Source organism: Tachysurus vachellii, chromosome 25 (genome assembly GCF_030014155.1).
Source record: "Tachysurus vachellii isolate PV-2020 chromosome 25, HZAU_Pvac_v1, whole genome shotgun sequence".
NCBI lineage: Eukaryota > Metazoa > Chordata > Actinopteri > Siluriformes > Bagridae > Tachysurus > Tachysurus vachellii.
In genome coordinates, this window is record NC_083484.1 from 10163881 (window position 1) to 10184077 (window position 20197).

The 20197-nt window shown below is 37.5% G+C and overlaps 1 protein-coding gene across 1 annotated transcript in view; it reads right to left on the minus strand.

Moving 5' to 3' along the window:
* Window positions 1–1233: 1233 nt before the first annotated feature.
* LOC132840426 (ankyrin repeat and SAM domain-containing protein 6-like) overlaps window positions 1234–20197 on the minus strand; it is a 20358-nt gene continuing 1394 nt past the window's right edge. Inside the window, exons 2-16 of the mRNA XM_060862066.1 lie at window positions 15253–15779; window positions 12287–12331; window positions 11958–12162; window positions 11690–11796; window positions 11415–11554; window positions 10975–11221; window positions 10640–10689; window positions 10358–10567; window positions 9714–9882; window positions 5662–5852; window positions 3786–3969; window positions 2764–2831; window positions 2444–2560; window positions 2219–2303; window positions 1234–2086 (exon numbers count right to left, since the gene is read on the minus strand). Of these exons, the coding sequence (XP_060718049.1) occupies window positions 2046–2086; window positions 2219–2303; window positions 2444–2560; window positions 2764–2831; window positions 3786–3969; window positions 5662–5852; window positions 9714–9882; window positions 10358–10567; window positions 10640–10689; window positions 10975–11221; window positions 11415–11554; window positions 11690–11796; window positions 11958–12162; window positions 12287–12331; window positions 15253–15779 (2386 nt within the window). The 3' untranslated portion in view covers window positions 1234–2045. The remainder of the gene's footprint in view (window positions 2087–2218; window positions 2304–2443; window positions 2561–2763; window positions 2832–3785; window positions 3970–5661; window positions 5853–9713; window positions 9883–10357; window positions 10568–10639; window positions 10690–10974; window positions 11222–11414; window positions 11555–11689; window positions 11797–11957; window positions 12163–12286; window positions 12332–15252; window positions 15780–20197) is intronic.

Below are 20197 nucleotides of genomic sequence, written 5' to 3' on the forward strand. Positions count from 1 at the left end.
ATGAATGAAACATTCTCCATTAATCCAGACAGAAAGCAAAACCAAATCTTCCAAGTTTGAAAACAGACAAGGCAGAAATTACTAGCTTCTGTTAGAAACATACCAGATTTCAGGCTCTTGATCCCATAAAAGAAACGGTTTCAAATACTCACATAGTTGTTTTTTTTTTTTTTATAATTGTATGGCAGGTAGGCTATTAGGCTAGCAATACCTGTTACTATAAACCTGTCCCAGAACTTCTGTCATGCTTGGTGAAATGTTTAATGTTTTATTGAGTGGGCATAATATAATCAATTAATGTAAGTAAGTCTATCCTGTACCAAATGCTGCATTTTCTTTTGCTTTCCATGCTCAAATAAGAGTCAAGAACCAGACTCATTTTTTGGAAAATATCTGAAGCAAAACAATGATCCATGCCAAATATTGTATGCATCAATTGCAAGAGATTACATGCTCGGTTTGCTCAGTCGTCATTAAAAATCCTCAAAGACACTATTACATTTAACCTATGTTTAAGCTCCCCCAGGAAAACAGCTGAGAAAAGAATTTAGGTCAGAAACACAAATGGCTTATTAATTGAAAGGAATGTTGCTAATGTTTAATTATAGAGAAAATGCCTGTATACACTCAGAATCGACATTAAACATTAAATCATGGTTTAGTTCTTACAGAGAGGTAAATGTTTTATATATATGTGTAAACTTTACATGGGCTAAATTTCCACAAAGTTCATTTCATAAAACTATAATTAAATGAAACAAAAACAATGTACTTTGAATGAATTACTTCAGAAGCCATGAATGATCCATTGTTAGTCAGCAGATGTACTAGTGCTTTGTGGGTATGGATTCTTACCTTGCAGCTTGTACATACAGTATAAAACCATAAATGAACTTTGCTTTCCTAATTTCTAGATTAGTCAATCCCTCAGCATCTAAAAACTTCAGTATATTAGTATGTTAGGCAGTATGGTAGTGAGTCAGGTAGTGTTGGCTCCCAGGGACCTATGTTTTATCATGAGCTTGGTCTGTGCATGTTCGACACTGTTAACATTATTTTCTTTCATTTGCTTTCCTGCACTATATATATATATATATATATATATATATATATATATATATATATATATATATATATATATATATATATATATATATACATATATATATATATATATATATACATATATACACACACACACACACTCTTTTTAGCTGTTGCAAGTTGCCCATACATGTCTATAATATTAACTGATACTTGATTTGGCAGAGGTTTTGAGGTGCATACACTGATCAGGCATAACTTTTAAACCACTGACAGGTAAGGTGAATAACATTTTATTATCACATTATAATGGCACTTGTCATGGGATGGGATATAATAGGCAACAAGTGAATGGGTAGTTCTCGAAATTGATGTAAAGAGCAGCAGGAAAAATAGCCAAGTATAAGGATCTGAGAAACTTTGAACAGGACAGATCTTGTGGGGTGACCCCAATATGCAATGGTTTATACCAAAAGTGGTCTAAGTAAGGACAACCAATGGCTACAATGGGCACATGAGCATCAGAATTAGACCATGGAGCAATGGAAGAAGGTGGCACGGTCTGATGAATCATGTTTAGTTCAAGAATGAACTATGGGAAGAAGTCAAGCTAGCAGAGGAATTGTGAAGTTCTGGGCAATGTTCTGATTGGTGTACATCATGTCATCTGAGATACAGTATGTTACTTGTCATCATGCCCAAACTTAGCTATCCACAGAAGAACACAAATTGGATGGCAAAATACACTCATCAGATAATAAAATACAAATCAAAGACAAAAACAAAAGAAATTTCCTATACATTATCATAAACATTCTTAGTGATCCATTTGTCATCTAACATTTGTGACTCTATGGCAGCACTTGTATGGATTTTTCTAAGATGTTGTCACTTATGCAAAGTAACGTGTGAAATCCTTTGCAATTCCTCATTTGTTCTGGGAACAATCAGTCTTGGAGTGAGTAGGCACCATTCTCCAGTCCCTCATCCGGCCAAAAGTGTTATCTTTTGTTAAGGTTGTGCAGCTGATGTCTTGCCCAAACTGGAAGTTAAAAAAATAAAGTATATTAGAGCTTGCAATAAATGTCAAAATAGATCTATATAATGGCTGAGTTACATCTTATATCTATTATATCTATTATATATTGTGTCTCATGCTCAAAATTGTAATAACCTGCAGGATGCTGGTTACTTGCACTACTCCCAAAAGATGACTGGAAATTATGGATAGTTTCCTGCAGTATCTGTCTTTCTCTTCCCTGAAATTCATATTCTGTTATAACAAAACAGTCTCCAACATGGCACCAAATAACTTATTAATATTAATAGCAAGAGGTATCAAAGTTTAAGGCAAAGTTGGCCACCAGTTTTTAACAAAATAAATAAATAAATAAGACACCTTTCCAGCATTAAGTTCAGAAATGGCTGCCAGAATCTGTTGTCTGGGCCCGTCTGTTTTAATCCCCAGCTCCTGCAGATCTCCATCAGTAAGAGTCAAAAAGGCCTCCATGTCTACCTGTAAATAAAACAATTAGGGAAATTTACAGAGATTAATAAATGCAAGAATGCAACTGTCGTGACTGGAAATAGAAACTTGGCTAAAGAGGTAAAGTATTCATTTGTTGCACATCTTTGTGCTTAGATTCTTCTGCCATAAAAGTTATTTAAATAACAAGTACAAGAAAAAGTTACAGATTTTAGAGATGGCCATGACTATACCTCCTGTTCTTCAAAGATCGGCTGGTACTTCTCCAGGGAAAGTTTTCTTAGTATACCTGAAAGCTCATCTGTAAAAAAGGAATAAAAGTAAATATCATTGACACTTGGTTTGGAAACAATTTAATCCACTTCTCACATATGATTTTTGTACAATTTGCTGAGTTATAGATTTATACTACAGCTCTAAGTCTTCATGGACAAGTCTCTACAGGCTACAGGTGTTTGAACTGCCATCTTCAAGTCGCTTCTCCGAAGTCTTATGTGGCCTGAGATATGGTTGGGCCATTTAAGGACATTTATAAACTTGTTCCAAAGCTGCTCCAGTGTTGTCTTGACTGTATTCTTCTTGTTGTGCTGAAAAGTTAAACCTCACCATGATCTGAGGTTGTGACCACTGTGGAGCAGGTTTTCTTCAAAAATCTCTCTGTATTTTGACTGCATTCCTCCTCCCCTTAATTCTGACCTGTATTCTCCCCTCCTGCTACTAAGACGTATTCCCATATCCTGATGCTGCCAACACCATGCTTCACCATAGTTTCAACTGATGAAGAGTGCTTATACTCAGCTGTGGATTTCATTTAGCTATTGCTACAGAAAGCCCTTACTCTTGGAGAACTTCTGAAATGGCTGAACCTCCAGCAAGTACTCCTTTTTCTGCAGAGGTCTTCTAAAGCTGTTAAGAGCTGCCAGTGCACTCTTGTTCACTTTCACAAAGTCATTCTAACCTTGTTATTGAGTTTGGCTAAAAGTTCAGGATGGTCTATGGAGAGTTCCTTTGGCTTCATGGCTTGTGGTTTGTATGCAGATGTGTGCCTTTCTGAATACCCTGTTTACATTCATGGTCCAGTACTAAGTGTACTACATAGTCCAAATTGGTATGGAGAGCAAGCTCCAAACAAACCTACAAGGTAAAACAGACATGATTCTGGCTAATGTATGTTAGGAACTGGTATAATCACATTATGGTGTGTAGGAATGTACTCTCATTCACGCTAAAGTCGGATCATTTTATTTGCACTTACCTTCGTCAGTGATTGTGCCACTGCTGGAACCACCACTACTTTTAGAACATGGCTGGGAGGAAGCAGAAGATAATTCACCAATTACAGGCTTGGGAGTTGGAGATGGCGATGGAGTCAAGGTGGGGGATGTACTCTTAGATGTGGAGGAGTTGCCAGACTGCGGCCTCTTTTTCAGATCAACCTTCTGTGGAGATTGTAAGCTAGTGTTAGACTGAAATTAACAATACTCATAAGGCACACTGGCTTGGTACAATTAATATTTAGTAGTTTCCAACAAAAATACAAACTCACCACATTTGTAAGTCATTTTTTACAGTAAAATACAGGAATTGCATTTTTTGCTATACAGTTATACAGTACATCAAAAAAAGAATAGGAGACAATAGACCAGGAATTTCCCTTTCAGTTCCATGATATTTACATCTAGATGTGTAAACAAAATCTCATATTTTTTTCCACAATCAATATATACTAGACATGTGACTGGTGTTTCCTGTTGCACAGATGTGCTGCCCTGATTGAATTTTTAAACAATTAACAGGTCTAAATGTCTTCTATTGGTTTGAGCCCTGGGTGTCTTTAGTGAAGACTGGAGCATGGAAGACGTAATAACATGGCTTCTCACATCCAGAAGAGGAGACTGAAGGGAGAAAGCCACCAAAACTAACAAAAATTTAAGAAAGCTGCAGTATAAGCCTGAAAAAGCAAATCACAACCGGGTTGCCGGCTTGATGCAATTATTGCAAGCAAGCGATAAACAAGTAATTATTACGTTTTATTGATTTTAACATTATCTGTTCCTTTATACGTTTATCATCAAAATTAGCTGGTGCTGTTTTCTAAACTGTTCTGGATATAAAGGCCAGCAAATGAAAGTTAATATTCTTATCTAATTGTCTCATATTCATCTATTGATCTTAAATCCAAATGTTTTTGTATAGCAAAAACAAAAGACCTGGTCTTGCTTTTCCAATACTTTTAGAGGGGACTTTTACATACATGCAAATGCAATAAATAGTCCAATAAAGAAGCACCATAATTCATAAAACTATGCAGAAACAGGCCAGGAGTTTCAGTTAATCTTAACGTCAAACAACAGAATGCTGGAAAAATTGATCTCTCTGATGTACGTAAGCTACAATATTCATATAAACTGTGGCATTCCAATGACACTCAGTTGGTTTTGAAGGGCCCTGTGTGTGCCAAGAAAATATTCCCCACAACCATCAGACCAGCAACAGTCAGAACCTGTTGACACGAGGTTGGTTAGGGCCACATGTCACATTTGAAATGTGGAATCCTGCAAACTGATTGTGTTTTTTCCTATCTCGATTTGTCCAGTTTCAGTAGGGTTGAATTCAAACTACTGTCAATATAGATAGCCATAGAAAGACTACTTGATGTTCAACAAAAATAGATCCAGTAATGTACAGCTACATTATTTATAGATAGCATGTCTGACCTTACCTCAAGCTAGCCTTAGCTATTGCATCACCATAATCATACAGTACAATTGTTAAAATGTTCACTAAGTTTAACATCAACAAAAATGAGCTTAGAATCTGAGTCAAGTTCAAAATAAACCAAAGCCTAAAGACTAAAATAGTGAGTAAATTAATTTATAAAATCAATGAAATCATAAAATGAACACATACTGTCATACTTCACATGATATTTGATTCAGTGTCTCTACAGTGATTTTTATAATTGCGTGAAGAATTTCATTTAACATCTACTTGCCTAAGAGTCATCTACCACTTCATATCTCTGGTTAAAAACATGCTAATTATTTAAGGGCAAATGTAAAAATAGATTTAAATCTATTAGATTTATTTTGTATCTTGTGATAAGGAAAAAAATATCAGCAGGTCAATACCCATCTGGAGTGCAAGTCACTGGTCACTAGGCTTTGGTTGCTTTGAATGCTGGGCAGGCTAACGTCAGGCACGGTGGGCAGGGGTGTAGAGGTTGATGCCTCAGGTGGTGGTGCTTTGACATCAAGCAGGCCTGCAGCCCTCTTCCTTTGGGCAGCAATTTGAGACAGTACACTATCAGATGCACTGCCTCCTGAGTAGAGTTAAATGAGACAACATAGTTAATTCAATTTAAAAAAGCTCCTTGAAGCAATCCTGATGTAAAACAAGGTATATTATGAGCCGAGGTCAACCAAGGTCAACTAAGTCTAAACACTGAGCTTTTTCCTAGAAAGCCTATGCTTTTCTTTTAGTAAATTGGGATTATTTAATGTTTCATCAAAATCTAATCTGCTGCAAAATAGGAGGCACTGTACAGTATTCATACCCACTGAACGTTTTCACATTTTGACCAGCTTTGCACATCTAGAGAGTGAAATCTTTAACCATTCTTCTTTGCAAAATAGCTCTGGCTCAGTCAGATTGGATGGCGAGCATCTGTGAACAGCAATTTTCAAGTCTCACCACAGATTCTCAATTGGATTTAGGTCTGGACTTTGACTGGGCCATTCTAATACATGAATATGCTTTGATCTAAACCACTCCATTGTAGCTCTGGCTGTATGTTTAGGGTCATTGTCTTCCTGGAAGGTGGAAGAAAAGCATCCCCACAACACAATGCTGCCACCACCATGTTTTACGGTGGGGATGGTGTGTTCAGGATGATGTGCGGTGTTAGGTTTCCGCAACACATAACGTTTAGAATTTTGGCCAAAAAGTTAAATTTTGGCCTCATCTGACCAGAGCACCTTCTTCCACATGCTTGCTGTCCCCCCACATGGCTTGTCGCAAACGGGATTTCTTGTGGCTTTCTTTCAACAATGGCTTTCTTCTTGCCACTCTTCCATAAAGACCAGGGGTCTCATTTATAAAGCGTGCGTACGCACAAAACGGGGCTGGAAACGTACGTACGCCAGTTCCCACGCAAAGGTTGTGATCTATAAAAAACAAACTAGACGGGAGAATGTGCGCACCTTTAAGCAAACTTTAAGTACGCACATTCTGGAGACAAAGGGAATTGGCGACACAGATGGTGAGGTCGTGAAGTGAAGTTAGATTGTAGAAAATACATGTGAGAAGAACGATTATAAGAAGTAATGACATTTAATTTTCACTCCATTTCATACGTTATATCCACATTATCATGAAGATTAAATCCAACAGTGTTGTTTGTGCCGATTGTTTTAGGCTATATACATCTAGTAAAATCCAAACGTAATTCAAAATGTATTTTAAAAAAAAGAATACTAATAATCAGTGCTGCCTTACAGTCACATTATCCAAAACGGGAGCGCAGGAGGAGATGGCGCGACTACATGTGATACAGAATAGCATGAAACACCCTTTTATTAGAGAACTGCAGAACACAGTGTAAAAACGAAATATTTTCCTTAATGTACATATATCATAAAATGTCAAAGTCTGCAAATACAGTCATGAAGCACAATCGCTACTCATCATCGGTCCTAACTATTACGGTGTTCTTTACAAACCCGTCATGAAGAAGCATGTGTTCATATAACTATCTATAACATTTTCGTCTTAAATTTTCGCCCCCAAATTAATTCTGTGATTTTTAGGTGTTAACGATCAGTCTAATTGCTAGAAACATATAAATCCTCTGGTGACCTGGGTATGTAGCCTAATGCTTCATGATGGCACTGTTGGAGGATTACGCCAATGGCAGAATAAGGAGAGAACGAGTTTTCAGGGACCATGATGATGACTGGCTAATAAGCCGATTTAGATTCCCTAGAGCTGTGCTATAAAAAACTATAAGTAATCCTCAACTTTGTCTCTAAGACCTTTTTGTATATGAAATAATTCTATTGGAATCTATCATCTCACCCTATAGGTCTGGTATATCACAGCCGTCCCTGAGTGCCATAATATGTCGTTTTGAATGGTATACTTAATATGGGTAGTCGATACATCAGGTTCCCCTACACTGTGCGAGAGAACAGGCCGAAATTAAAATGCAATTTGCTGCAATGTCTGGTTTCCCAAATGTAATCGGCGCAATTGACTGCGCTCATGTTGCTATAAGTTCACATCTGAAAATGAATTTGCTTTTGAATTTGAACACTGGCTCTTCACCCCATTTTTAAACACGCAGAGCGCAGAGGAAACTCATTATAACGAGGTCCACTCTCGTGCCCGCGCATTGATTTGCATTGACTATTTATGGTTAAAATTGGGCGTGGACAGGGCGGGATATGAGGCTGGTTCACGTACGCACATCTGCGGGTGATCTGTGATTTATAAAGGGAACATTGCTTACAGGTTTTATAAATCGGAATTTTCTTTTGGTGTAAGCCATTTTTGGCTTTTGGGCGTACGTAAACCTTTAGTAGGGATCCTATGCACAGTTTTATAAACGAGACCCCAGATTTGTGGATTGCACGACTAATAGTTGTCCTGTGGACAGATTCTCCCACCTGAGCTGTGAGCTGATCTCTGCAGCTCCTCCAGAGTTACCATGGGCCTCTTGGCTGCTTCTCTGATTAATGCTCTCCTTGCATGGCCTGTCAGTTTAAGTGGACAGGCATGTCTTGGTAGGCTTGCAGTTGTGCCATACTCTTTCCATTTACGGATGATGGATTGTACAATGCTCCGTGAGATGTTCAAGGCTTGGGATATTAGTTTATAACCTAACCCTGCTTTAAACTTCTCCACAACTTTATCCCTGACCTGTCTGGTGTGTTCTTTGGTCTTCATGATGCTGTTTGTTCACTAATGTTCTCTAACACACTTCTGAGGGCTTCACAGAACAGCTGTATTTATACTGAGATTAAATTATACACAGGTGGACTCTATTTACTAAGCAGGTGACTTCTGAAGGCAGTTGGTTTCAGTGGATTTTAGTTAGGGGTATCAGAGTAAAGGGGGCTGAATACAAATGCACACCACACTTTTCAGATATTTATTTGTAAAAAAAAAAAAAAATTGGACACCATTTATAATTTTCATTTCACTTCACAATTATGTGCCACTTTCTTTCGGTCTATTTCATAAAATCCCAATAAAATCCATTTTTCTTTGTGGTTGTAACATGTCAAAATGTGGAAAAGTTCAGTGGGTATGAATACTTTTGCAAGGCACTGTAGCTGAAGTTAGCACTGGCATTAAAACATTAAATATTGTTTCTTCAAGAACTGTGGGAGATTAAATAACAAACTCCACTTTCATATGCTTTAAACCAGCTATTTTATTAGATTATCAATTTTGCTTAAGAGACTTATTAATAAATCAGGAGCAGTTTTATAAAATGGCATATAATATGATGCAATCTAACCTAATTTCTCAAAGGAATATTTGATATAGTTGAGCTAAATTCCAAATGGCTTATTTCTATTCGACTTGTGCACAGTAAAGAACATGCAAAAGCACATGACAACATGCTAGCCTGGTCTCGCTTCTGCCACATAACAGCACAGAGAACGTGAGGGCAGTACCAATTTGCACAGCGGATGTATTCATATCGTATGTGGTGTGCACATATTCAAAGACTGTCCTCAGTTTTGTGAAATCTGAGCTCATAGAGACATGCATGGTGACATTATGGAGCTGAGCCAGAGCACAACACAGTGTCTCACAACACACAATCTGCTTATAGCTGTCAATCACCTCTGTGGCCAAGAGAATGCACAGAAGATGTAAGATTGATTGGAAAGTTAAGACAAAAATGTGTAAAAACCCAAGAGAATGCACAGAAGATGTAAGATGCACAGAAGATGTAAGATTGATTGGAAAGTTAAGACAAAAATGTGTAAAAACCCTACTACTACTACTAATAATAATAATAATAATAGACTATTTATTTGCGAGGAAAAGATGATTAATAATTGATTCAAATAGAATTCTGCAGGAAGATCCCAAACATTGTGTATATAATTAATAAAAGCAAAAATGAGCATTTTTTTTATACCAATGATTATATTGTGTTTGGGTGTACCTGATCGGTTATGCAAGTCTGATGTATGGCGATTGATCCCTCCTACTCCATTGGAACCCCCTGATGAATGAGGTGAGTTATAGTTGCCTGAGTTGGAGGGGGACGTGGATGGAACCTTACTGATACTGGGAAACTTCATGGATCTGCTCACTACTCGACTTATGGATGTCTAAAACATCAACAGAAAACAGATACAGATGTTTGGGAAAATAAAAATGCTAACTGACTCAAGTTCAGCACCAATATTACTGCACCCCTTTTGTACAAAGGGGTATGGCAACCATTTACATTTTACAGCATGTAATGTATTACTTCTTCTAGTCATTCTATACAGCAACATCAGTAAGAAACATCTTAATGATGACTCACACTATAGAAAGATTTTGATATCTATCTATTTTTGCTTACAAATGTTAAATTTAAGCACAATATATAATATCACTTCTATGAGAAACAATTTGTCATGTCATAACCTTATGGCTGTTAGAAATAACAAAACATTAAAAACAAAAAGAATAAAACAGCTAAATGGCAAAACAAATGTGTTGTGAGGAGTATCGCAATTCTAAGGTATTTAAAGTCATGTTTTTTCCACCTGGCTTAAATCTAAACATAGACCTTACAAGGCCATATAAGACACTTACAATATCAGAGTTTCCACTGGTGTTGAAGTTGGCTTTGCTTGGTCTCTGAGGCATAGTCAGACGAGACTGCTCACTTGTCTTTCCTCCCTCTTTCAAAACCCGTGAGCGGTCTGAGTTCCATGGCTCAAAATTGGATGGAGGCAGAAAGGGTGGAATAACGGCTTTAAGCTTGTCATTGGGCAGGCGAGTCAGAGGTGCACCGTTTCTCAGCTAAATGGAGAGATAGTTATACTTATCGCAAAAGAAAGATATAAATCCATGAGAGGTCATGTAAATGCTTACCATGGTAGTTATGAGAAAGTCATCTTTGTCGCTGCTGTTTCTGCCAAGACCTTCAAAAATCACAGAATACCAAAACTGACTTATATTCTTCATAAATCTTGTACGTTTTGCAAGCTTGCAAGCTAGTTTTTACTCATAGCTGAATCCATCCAGCAGTTTATGTAGTGGAATATCCTACATGTGTATCATTGCTTCATTTTCTTTAACATAAAATCAAATTAAATTACATTTTTATCTCCAAATTTTTGCAGGGCTGATTATAAACAAGAAATAACAATCGGAACAAGTATTACTTCAGTGAAGAGTAATCCCCAAAATCATGAACAGCAGCTTACCGCTGTCTTTACTCTTATCAGTCCATGCAATGGTGAGGCCATCCAAAGGTGTCCCAACAGGAGAAACAATTGTACCACTTTGTTCAGTGCTGTTGGTGTCTGTTCTGTTTTCTGCCTTCATGGTAGCATCCAAGAGAACCCCTGGGTTATCATGGAATGGAGCTAAGCGATTGGCAGGGAGACCATGCCTTAGTGTGTGTGTTAGCTTCAGTCTACGAAAGCGATTGGACATGCGGTTCCACCAGGACTAAAGTGGAAGAGAGGATTAGAAAGAGAACAAAAAGAATTGATCTTAAGGTTGCCTGAAAGCCTATGCAATATCTGTTTTTTAAGGAGCCATTATCCAGCTAAGTAAAATCATTCGTAATGACGTAAACTATGGTGACGCAGGTTTACAGACCAGTTTGGCATACAGAAATTAAATGTGCACAAAGCCCTACCTTTAGGCCTCCTTTATCATCTGGTGGTGCAAGCACACTGGGAGACAGGTGTTTCTTAGTGGAGAACTTGTCTCTGTGCTTACTCTTGTCTTTATCTACCATCATACACACAGCAGCCAACAATCTCACTAACTCAGTGTCTTGAATAAAATAGAGAAGAATTGGGAGAAAAAAGAAATTAGGTTTTTATGTATTTTTATGTATTTTTTCAAGGAAAAAAGTGTGATTTTTAAGTTTACAAAGCAGTACATCACAATAAGAACATTTCACAATACCTGGGTCATTTAATAGCATGACTAGGTCAAAGGCTGTGTATCCATTCTTGGCTCTTAGGTTTACATCAGCTCCCTGACTCAGCAAATATTTCACCACATCTTTATTCCTGTAAGGGAAAAAAGAGCACAACAAAATTTTACTAAACACAATCTTTTTTGTGTATGGCTAAGATAGCAAAAAATTGCAAAAGGTTTAGCCAATTTTTTTTGTTTTGTTTTTATAAGTACATAACCAGTATATGTACAAAGTCAGAGATTCAAGCCTTACCCATGATATGTTGCCTGCATAAGAGCTGTCCAGCCATGGACCCCATCCTGTTTGTCTATTTCTGCATTCCTCTCAACCAGAAGCTGCACCACTTCCAACAGTCCGCTCACAGCTGCAATCATTAAAGGTGATGCCCCATCTGCATTAGCCATGTTCACTTGGGATGGATCTTCCTCTAGTATCTCCTTCACCAGTTGAGAATTCCCTATGAACACCCAAACATACAATTCTTTTATTGTTAATACAAAACGATATGAGTACATATATAATCAGTGAAGCCGTATTCAGTGGGTTATATTAAAACATTCATCATCCTCAGTAGTCCTCACCTAACTTTAAAGCGCTGAAAACATCAGGTCTTTTCTTCTCATCATCTAGTGGGAAAAGGAGAGAAAGAGAAATACCAGAAAAATAATGGAAATATTTACAGTATTGAGTATATTTACAATCACCATTTTTTAAAAACACATGTCAAATATGTGAATACATGAGTGCTACTTGCTCGTTTTGTGAGTTTGGCTTTTTTTAAGCAAGGTGAGGTTGCCTTTTTTAACCATAATATTACATTTTAAACAGTAATATTATATGAATATTAGTATAAATAATATAATATTATGATAATCTACTAATACATTTGTTTATGTAACTTTTGTGGGATTTCTGAATTCTGATTACTTTAAAATAGAAACAATATTTCCTTCCTAATATTAACTTCCTATTACAGTGAATTTAAGTCAGTGTATCCTCCAGTTTGCAAAAAAAAAATTCCCTTTTTTAAACATCTTTGTTCTTGTGTGAAACAACAACAAACTGACAGCACAATTTCCTGTACTTTGAAAGTGACAGACAATAACATTTCTCGGCACACAGCACTATGCACATTACTCCGAGAACACCAATCAGTGAAGCATGGTGGTGGTAGCACCAAGTTATGTAGTTAAATGAATGTATATAACCGTGAACATTGTAACAGAGGTTCAAAAGTAAAGCTAGAATGTCTCGGAGACCCTCTAATGGTAGGCTGCAGAAGAATTTTAAACCTCACGCTATCCAATTTAAATTAATGTTCCTTTTCACAGGGACAAAACGTCCTTTTTATGCTACATTTCCACAAATTATTTTAGGAATGGAGTGCTGTTGTTTTTACAAGTTTAACTGATACATTTCAGTTGGTACACTAGATTAGTTACTTAAACTTACATTACTGTCAATTCCATGTCAGCTAACTAACAAATAGTATGACTGCAAAATAGCATTTTACATTTTAAATGTTTACTATTAAATTGTTTACTGTCACTCTGAGACAGTGTCTGATGTGCCATCTTAATTTGTAATAGCTCTCAATATATATGCTTACTGGCATGAAGCAAGGGATAGGTTTAAGTCAGACCCTCTCTGACTTGCCATTTCTACAGCACATGCCTTATGACTCCAAGATCTTAACTGTGTAAACCTCTGGATCTATTTCTGTCCTACTGTGCAAAATTTAGTCATGATTGCAACATTAAGTTTGACCAAATTTAGGCAATGGTCAGACTAGGCAAACATCTTGATGCATGCAAGATGAATGCAAGCCAATTCTAAAATATACACTGTGTGCACAATTATTAGGCAAATTGTATTTTTGAGGATTACTTTCGTTATTGTACACCTACAGTGCTCTTGGTCAATCCAAAATGTTAAACCCTCAAACCTGAAAATTTAAGTAGTAAAAGTGAAGTTTTGGCTTTCTTAAAAGAATATCTATATGTACACCGTTATTAGGCAACTATTAGTGTGCAGAATTATTATGCAACTAAATGAAAAACAAAGACTTTCCTGTCTCACTTGTTTATTTTCACCTGTTAAAATGAGAATAATAAACAAAAAACTCAAAATTTACAAATAAACATTTCTGAAATTTCAAAAAAAAAACCTCAGTGACCAATATAGTCTCCCTTCTTTTCAATAACAGTAACAAGCCTTCCATTTACAGTGTCAGTCAGTTTCTTGATCTGGTCAGAATCAGAAACTTTTTGCACAGCCGCAACCACAGCCTCCCAGACACTGTTCAGAGAGGTGTACTGTTTACCTTCACTCTAAATTTCCTGCTTAAGAAGGGCCCAAAAGTTCTCAATAGGGTTTACGTCAGGTGAAGAAGGGGGCCATGTCATTAGTTTTTCATCTTTAAGGCCTTTACTGGCCAGCCACGCAGTGGAGCACTTTGATGCATGTGATGGAGTGTTGTCTTGCATAAAAATCAAAGTCTTCTTGAAAGATGCAGACTTTTTCCTGCTTGAAGCAAGTGTCTTCTAAAAATTGGCAGTAGGACTGAGAGTTGATTTTGAGTCAATTTTCAACCCGAAAAGGTCCAACTAGCTCATCTTAAATAATACCTGCCCATACCAGTACCCCACCTCCACCTGGAGCTCTGTGTCCGTTAGTGATCCAACCACGGGCCGATCCATCTGGTCCGTCAAGAGTCACTCTCATCTCATCAGTCCACAAAACCTTCAGATATTTCTTGGCCCATTCTTGACATTTCAACTTATGTGTCTTGTTCAGAGGTGGTCGGGTTTTTAGCCTTTCTTACCTTGGCCATGTCTCTGAGAACTGAAAACCTCGTACTTCTTGACACTCCAGGTAGGTTGCAGTTGTGGAATATGGCAACACTGGAAGATAATGGGTTCCTGGTGGCGTTGTGTTTGATTCTTCTCAAATCTTTGGCGGTTAATTTGCGTCTTTTCTTCTGGACATGTTTCTTGCAACCCTGTTGTTTATTTGCAACAAAATGTTTGATGGTTCTGTGATCAAGCCCCAAAATCTTAGATATTTCAAGAGTCCTGCATCTCTCTGAAAGACTTTTTTACAATTTTTGACTTTTCAGAGTCAGTTAAATCTCTTTTTTGGCCCATTTTTCCTGAGGAGAAGAATCTGCCTAATAATTATGCACACCTTGATATACGGTGTTGATCTCCGTAGGCCACATCCTCCCTCGTTACACAAATACACATCACCTGATATGCATTAAATTCAATAAGCATTCAAGTTTATGCAGCTTGGAGCTGGAAATTATGGATATGGTCAAAATAATCACTTGCCTAATAATTGTGCACACAGTGTATACCCAAGAGTGTCTTCTACAAGAGGTCAACATACAGATGGTGTCTGTTTGAATGCTGAGGTCACCAGTACAGATTAGAATGCTGAGGTCACCAGTACAGATTAGATACCCAGCTACCCAGATCATTTAATATCATATTAACAAACAGAATGTCTTCCCGCATCCCATTTTCCTTCCATCTACCTATCTTACCTGGTTGTGGACGAACTGTGGTAATGGAATCCAGATAATTCTTCACCTCTTTTTGCTTAAGATGCAGTGCCACTTCAAAAGCTGTTTTGGACAGAACATTAAGATGATCAGGATCAGCACCTCTCTCCACTAGCTGCTGAGCTATACTAGCCTTCCCACTTAATGTGGCTAACATTAGAGCACTCCAACCCGTGGTCTTCTGTGAAAAGTTTACGTCAGCTCCCCACTCCAAAAGCAGTCTGACCATTGCCTCATGACCGTGCTGAGCACTAACCAATAAAGATGTGATATCCAAGAAGTTCTTCCCATTATCACTGTGGTTAATGTTGTTCCCATTAGCATTTCTTTCAGCTGCAGAAAGGTGGTCAAAGTCATCCACAAATGCTCCATGCTCAAGGAGGAGTTTGGCAACATGTGTGTGGTTCCCACGTGCTGCCATAGTAAGTACACTTGCTCCCATGCGATTCCTGCCATTCATCTCTGCTCCATTCTCAAGCAAGATGTGAGACACATTCAAATGGCCAAACCTGTACAAAAAACAGGGTAAGTCAATCAACAGAGGTCTGGAAATTGGGTTCTTATACTATAAAGTCACTGTAAATTAAAATCCTGCAGTAATTAAGAAATAATGTACATGCATATATAGCTAACTAGCTATGCATTTGAAAACACCACTTGGAAAATGTGGCAAAAATTAGCAGTTTAATGATATGGTGCATCATACTATATAGTCTTTGTTTCACACAATACAAGTTACACAGTGCACCTCAAAGGGTCCCCTAAAGCTCTAGTCCTTATTCCACAACCAGATAATCAGATAAACATGGTAAGACCACACTTGAGGAGCAATTATGGGCTGCACCTTCCACTGAAAGCCTCAGCTTCCCAAGTCTCACTCAATTAAGCCGCCTTCACACTGCACACGACAAATGACGGCCGATAAACAGGAAGTCATTCATTTCCTATGGAGAGTTGCAAAGGCGCTGCGTGAGGTGCCGACCATCTGCGGATCCATAATTTTCGTAAATTAATTTTCATAAATTTACTTGTGCGACTACACCGCATCTGATATGCCGACCGGACAGGTTTTTATTAAAAAGCCCGGCAGATGTTAGTGAGCAAAAACAAGTGAAGAGAAAAGCGATGAAGAAAATTAAGCAAAATTAATGTAAAGAAAACAGAAATTGTAGCAATTAAGTTCAGTTAAGTTAAGAGAATTTCAGTTCTGTCAGAACCACTTTGTCAAAAGAGAATTTATTAGATGATATGCATACAGTTAGTGTTGGCGATATGGTTCTGTTCTGGGCAAGAATCCACGCGCCCGTCCGTGCGCATGCGTGGACAGAGTGGAGAACGCAGCGAAAATAGAATAGACCCCCCGTATAACAGAACCACTAATCATGCATAGTATTAGATATGCTCGCTTATGCATTTTTGGAAAGTAATAAATGAATGAATTGATAAATAAATAATTAAATAATTAGAGAGAGAGGGAGAGAGACAAAAATATGTGGAGATTTATGACGTAAACTGGTACAAGGAACACAGGTTCCAGCATGGTGGAGTCGGGGTTGGAGGAGGGAGTTTAAATCGCAGCAGCAGCGAAGCGCTAGAGCGGCTCTATGAATGGGAATTTAAATGGTCGGGTAATATGGATGTCGTAACCGGATTGGTGCGCGTTGTGGACAGCTGATTAACAGCTGATGCACGCTTGACGGCCGTGGCCTGACAGAACTTTTTTTACATTCTCTTTTATTACTGTATGTTTTTATACAATATTAGTCATTTATAAATACAGGTACTGTACATTTTTCATATTCAAAACACAAACAAAACAACTGGAGTGGAATTTTGCGAGCTGGAACGGATTAATGGGATTTCAATTCATTTAAATGGGGAAAATTGCTTTGAGATACGAGCAAATTGAGATACGAGCAAAGTCACGGAACGAATTAAACTCGTATCTCGCGGCATCACTGTATTCTGTAAACCGCATACACCAAAGCGTGTTCCATTTCAATTACCCCGGAAATTAGGTAAAATATATTTGTATTTTGGGCGGGAGTAGAAAGATCGGATTGGTATCAGATATTCACAACACTGTGATATTCACAACCACAACACTGTGATATTCACAACACAACACAACACTGATATTCACAACCACAACACTGATATTCACAACCACAACACTGATATTCACAACCACAACACTGTGATATTCACAACCACAACACTGTGATATTCACAACCACAACACTGTGATATTCACAACTCAACACTGATATTCACAACCACAACACTGTGATATTCACAACGCAACACTGTGATATTCACAACTCAACACTGTGATATTCACAACGCAACACTGTGATATTCACAAAGCAACACTGTGATATTCACAACGCAACACTGATATTCACAACCACAACACTGTGATATTCACAACGCAACACTGTGATATTCACAACGCAACACTGTGATATTCACAACGCAACACTGTGATATTCACAACGCAACACTGTGATATTCACAACGCAACACTGATAATTACAACACTGATATTCACAACACAACACTAATATTCACAACACTGATATTCACAACACAACACTGATATTCACAACTCAACACTGATATTCACAACTCAACACTGATATTCACAACACAACACTGATATTCACAACTCAGCACTCTGATATTCACAACACAACACTGATATTCACAACACAACACTGATATTCACAACTCAGCACTCTGATATTCACAACACAACGCTGATATTCACAACACAACGCTGGTATTCACAACACAACGCTGATATTCACAACACAACACTGATATTCACAACACAACACTGATATTCACAACTCAACACTGATATTCACAACTCAACACTGATATTCACAACACAACACTGATATTCACAACTCAGCACTCTGATATTCACAACACAACGCTGATATTCACAACACAACGCTGATATTCACAACACAACGCTGATATTCACAACACAACGCTAATATTCACAACACAACGCTGATATTCACAACACAACACTGATATTCACAACTCAACACTGATATTCACAACTCAACACTGATATTCACAACTCAACACTGATATTCACAACTCAACACTGATATTCACAACTCAACACTGATATTCACAACACAACACTGATATTCACAACTCAACACTGATATTCACAACTCAACACTGATATTCACAACTCAACACTGATATTCACAACTCAACACTGATATTCACAACTCAACACTGATATTCACAACTCAACACTGATATTCACAACTCAACACTGATATTCACAACACAACACTGATATTCACAACTCAGCACTCTGATATTCACAACACAACGCTGATATTCACAACACAACACTAATATTCACAACACAACACTGATATTCACAACACAACACTGATATTCACAACTCAACACTGATATTCACAACTCAACACTGATATTCACAACTCAACACTGATATTCACAACACAACACTGATATTCACAACTCAGCACTCTGATATTCACAACACAACGCTGATATTCACAACACAACGCTGATATTCACAACACAACACTAATATTCACAACACAACACTGATATTCACAACTCAACACTGATATTCACAACTCAACACTGATATTCACAACACAACACTGATATTCACAACACTAATATTCACAACACTGATATTCACAACACAACACAACGCTGATATTCACAACACAACGCTGATATTCACAACGCAACACTGATATTCACAACACAACACAAAGCTGATATTCACAACACAACGCTGATATTCACAACGCAACGCTGATATTCACAACACAACACAAAGCTGATATTCACAACGCAACACTGATATTCACAACGCAACACTGATATTCACAACGCAACACTGATATTCACAACGCAATACTCTGATATTCACAACATAACACTGATATTCACAACACAACACTGATATTCACAACACAACACTGATATTCTCAACGCAACACTGATATTCTCAACGCAACACTGATATTCACAACGCAATACTCTGATATTCACAACGCAATTCTCTGATATTCACAACACAAAGCTGATATTCACAACTCAACACTGATATTCACAACTCAACACTGATATTCACAACTCAACACTGATATTCTCAACACAACACTGATATTCACAACTCAACACTGATATTCACAACACAACACTCTGATATTCACAACACTGATATTCACAACACAACACTGTGATATTCACAACACAACACTGATATTCACAACACAACACTGATATTCACAACTCAACACTGATATTCACAACTCAACACTGATATTCACAACTCAACACTGATATTCACAACACAACACTGATATTCACAACACTAATATTCACAACACTGATATTCACAACTCAACACTCTGATATTCACAACTCAACACTCTGATATTCACAACTCAACACTCTGATATTCACAACTCAACACTAATATTCACAACGCAACACAACGCTGATATTCACAACACAACGCTGATATTCACAACGCAACACTGATATTCACAACACAACGCTGATATTCACAACGCAACACTGATATTCACAACGCAACACTGATATTCACAACGCAATACTCTGATATTCACAACGCAATACTCTGATATTCACAACATAAAGCTGATATTCACAACACAACACTGATATTCACAACACAACACTGATATTCACAACTCAACACTGATATTCTCAACGCAACACTGATATTCACAACGCAATACTCTGATATTCACAACACAAAGCTGATATTCACAACACAACACTGATATTCACAACTCAACACTGATATTCACAACTCAACACTGATATTCTCAACACAACACTGATATTCACAACTCAACACTGATATTCACAACTCAACACTGAT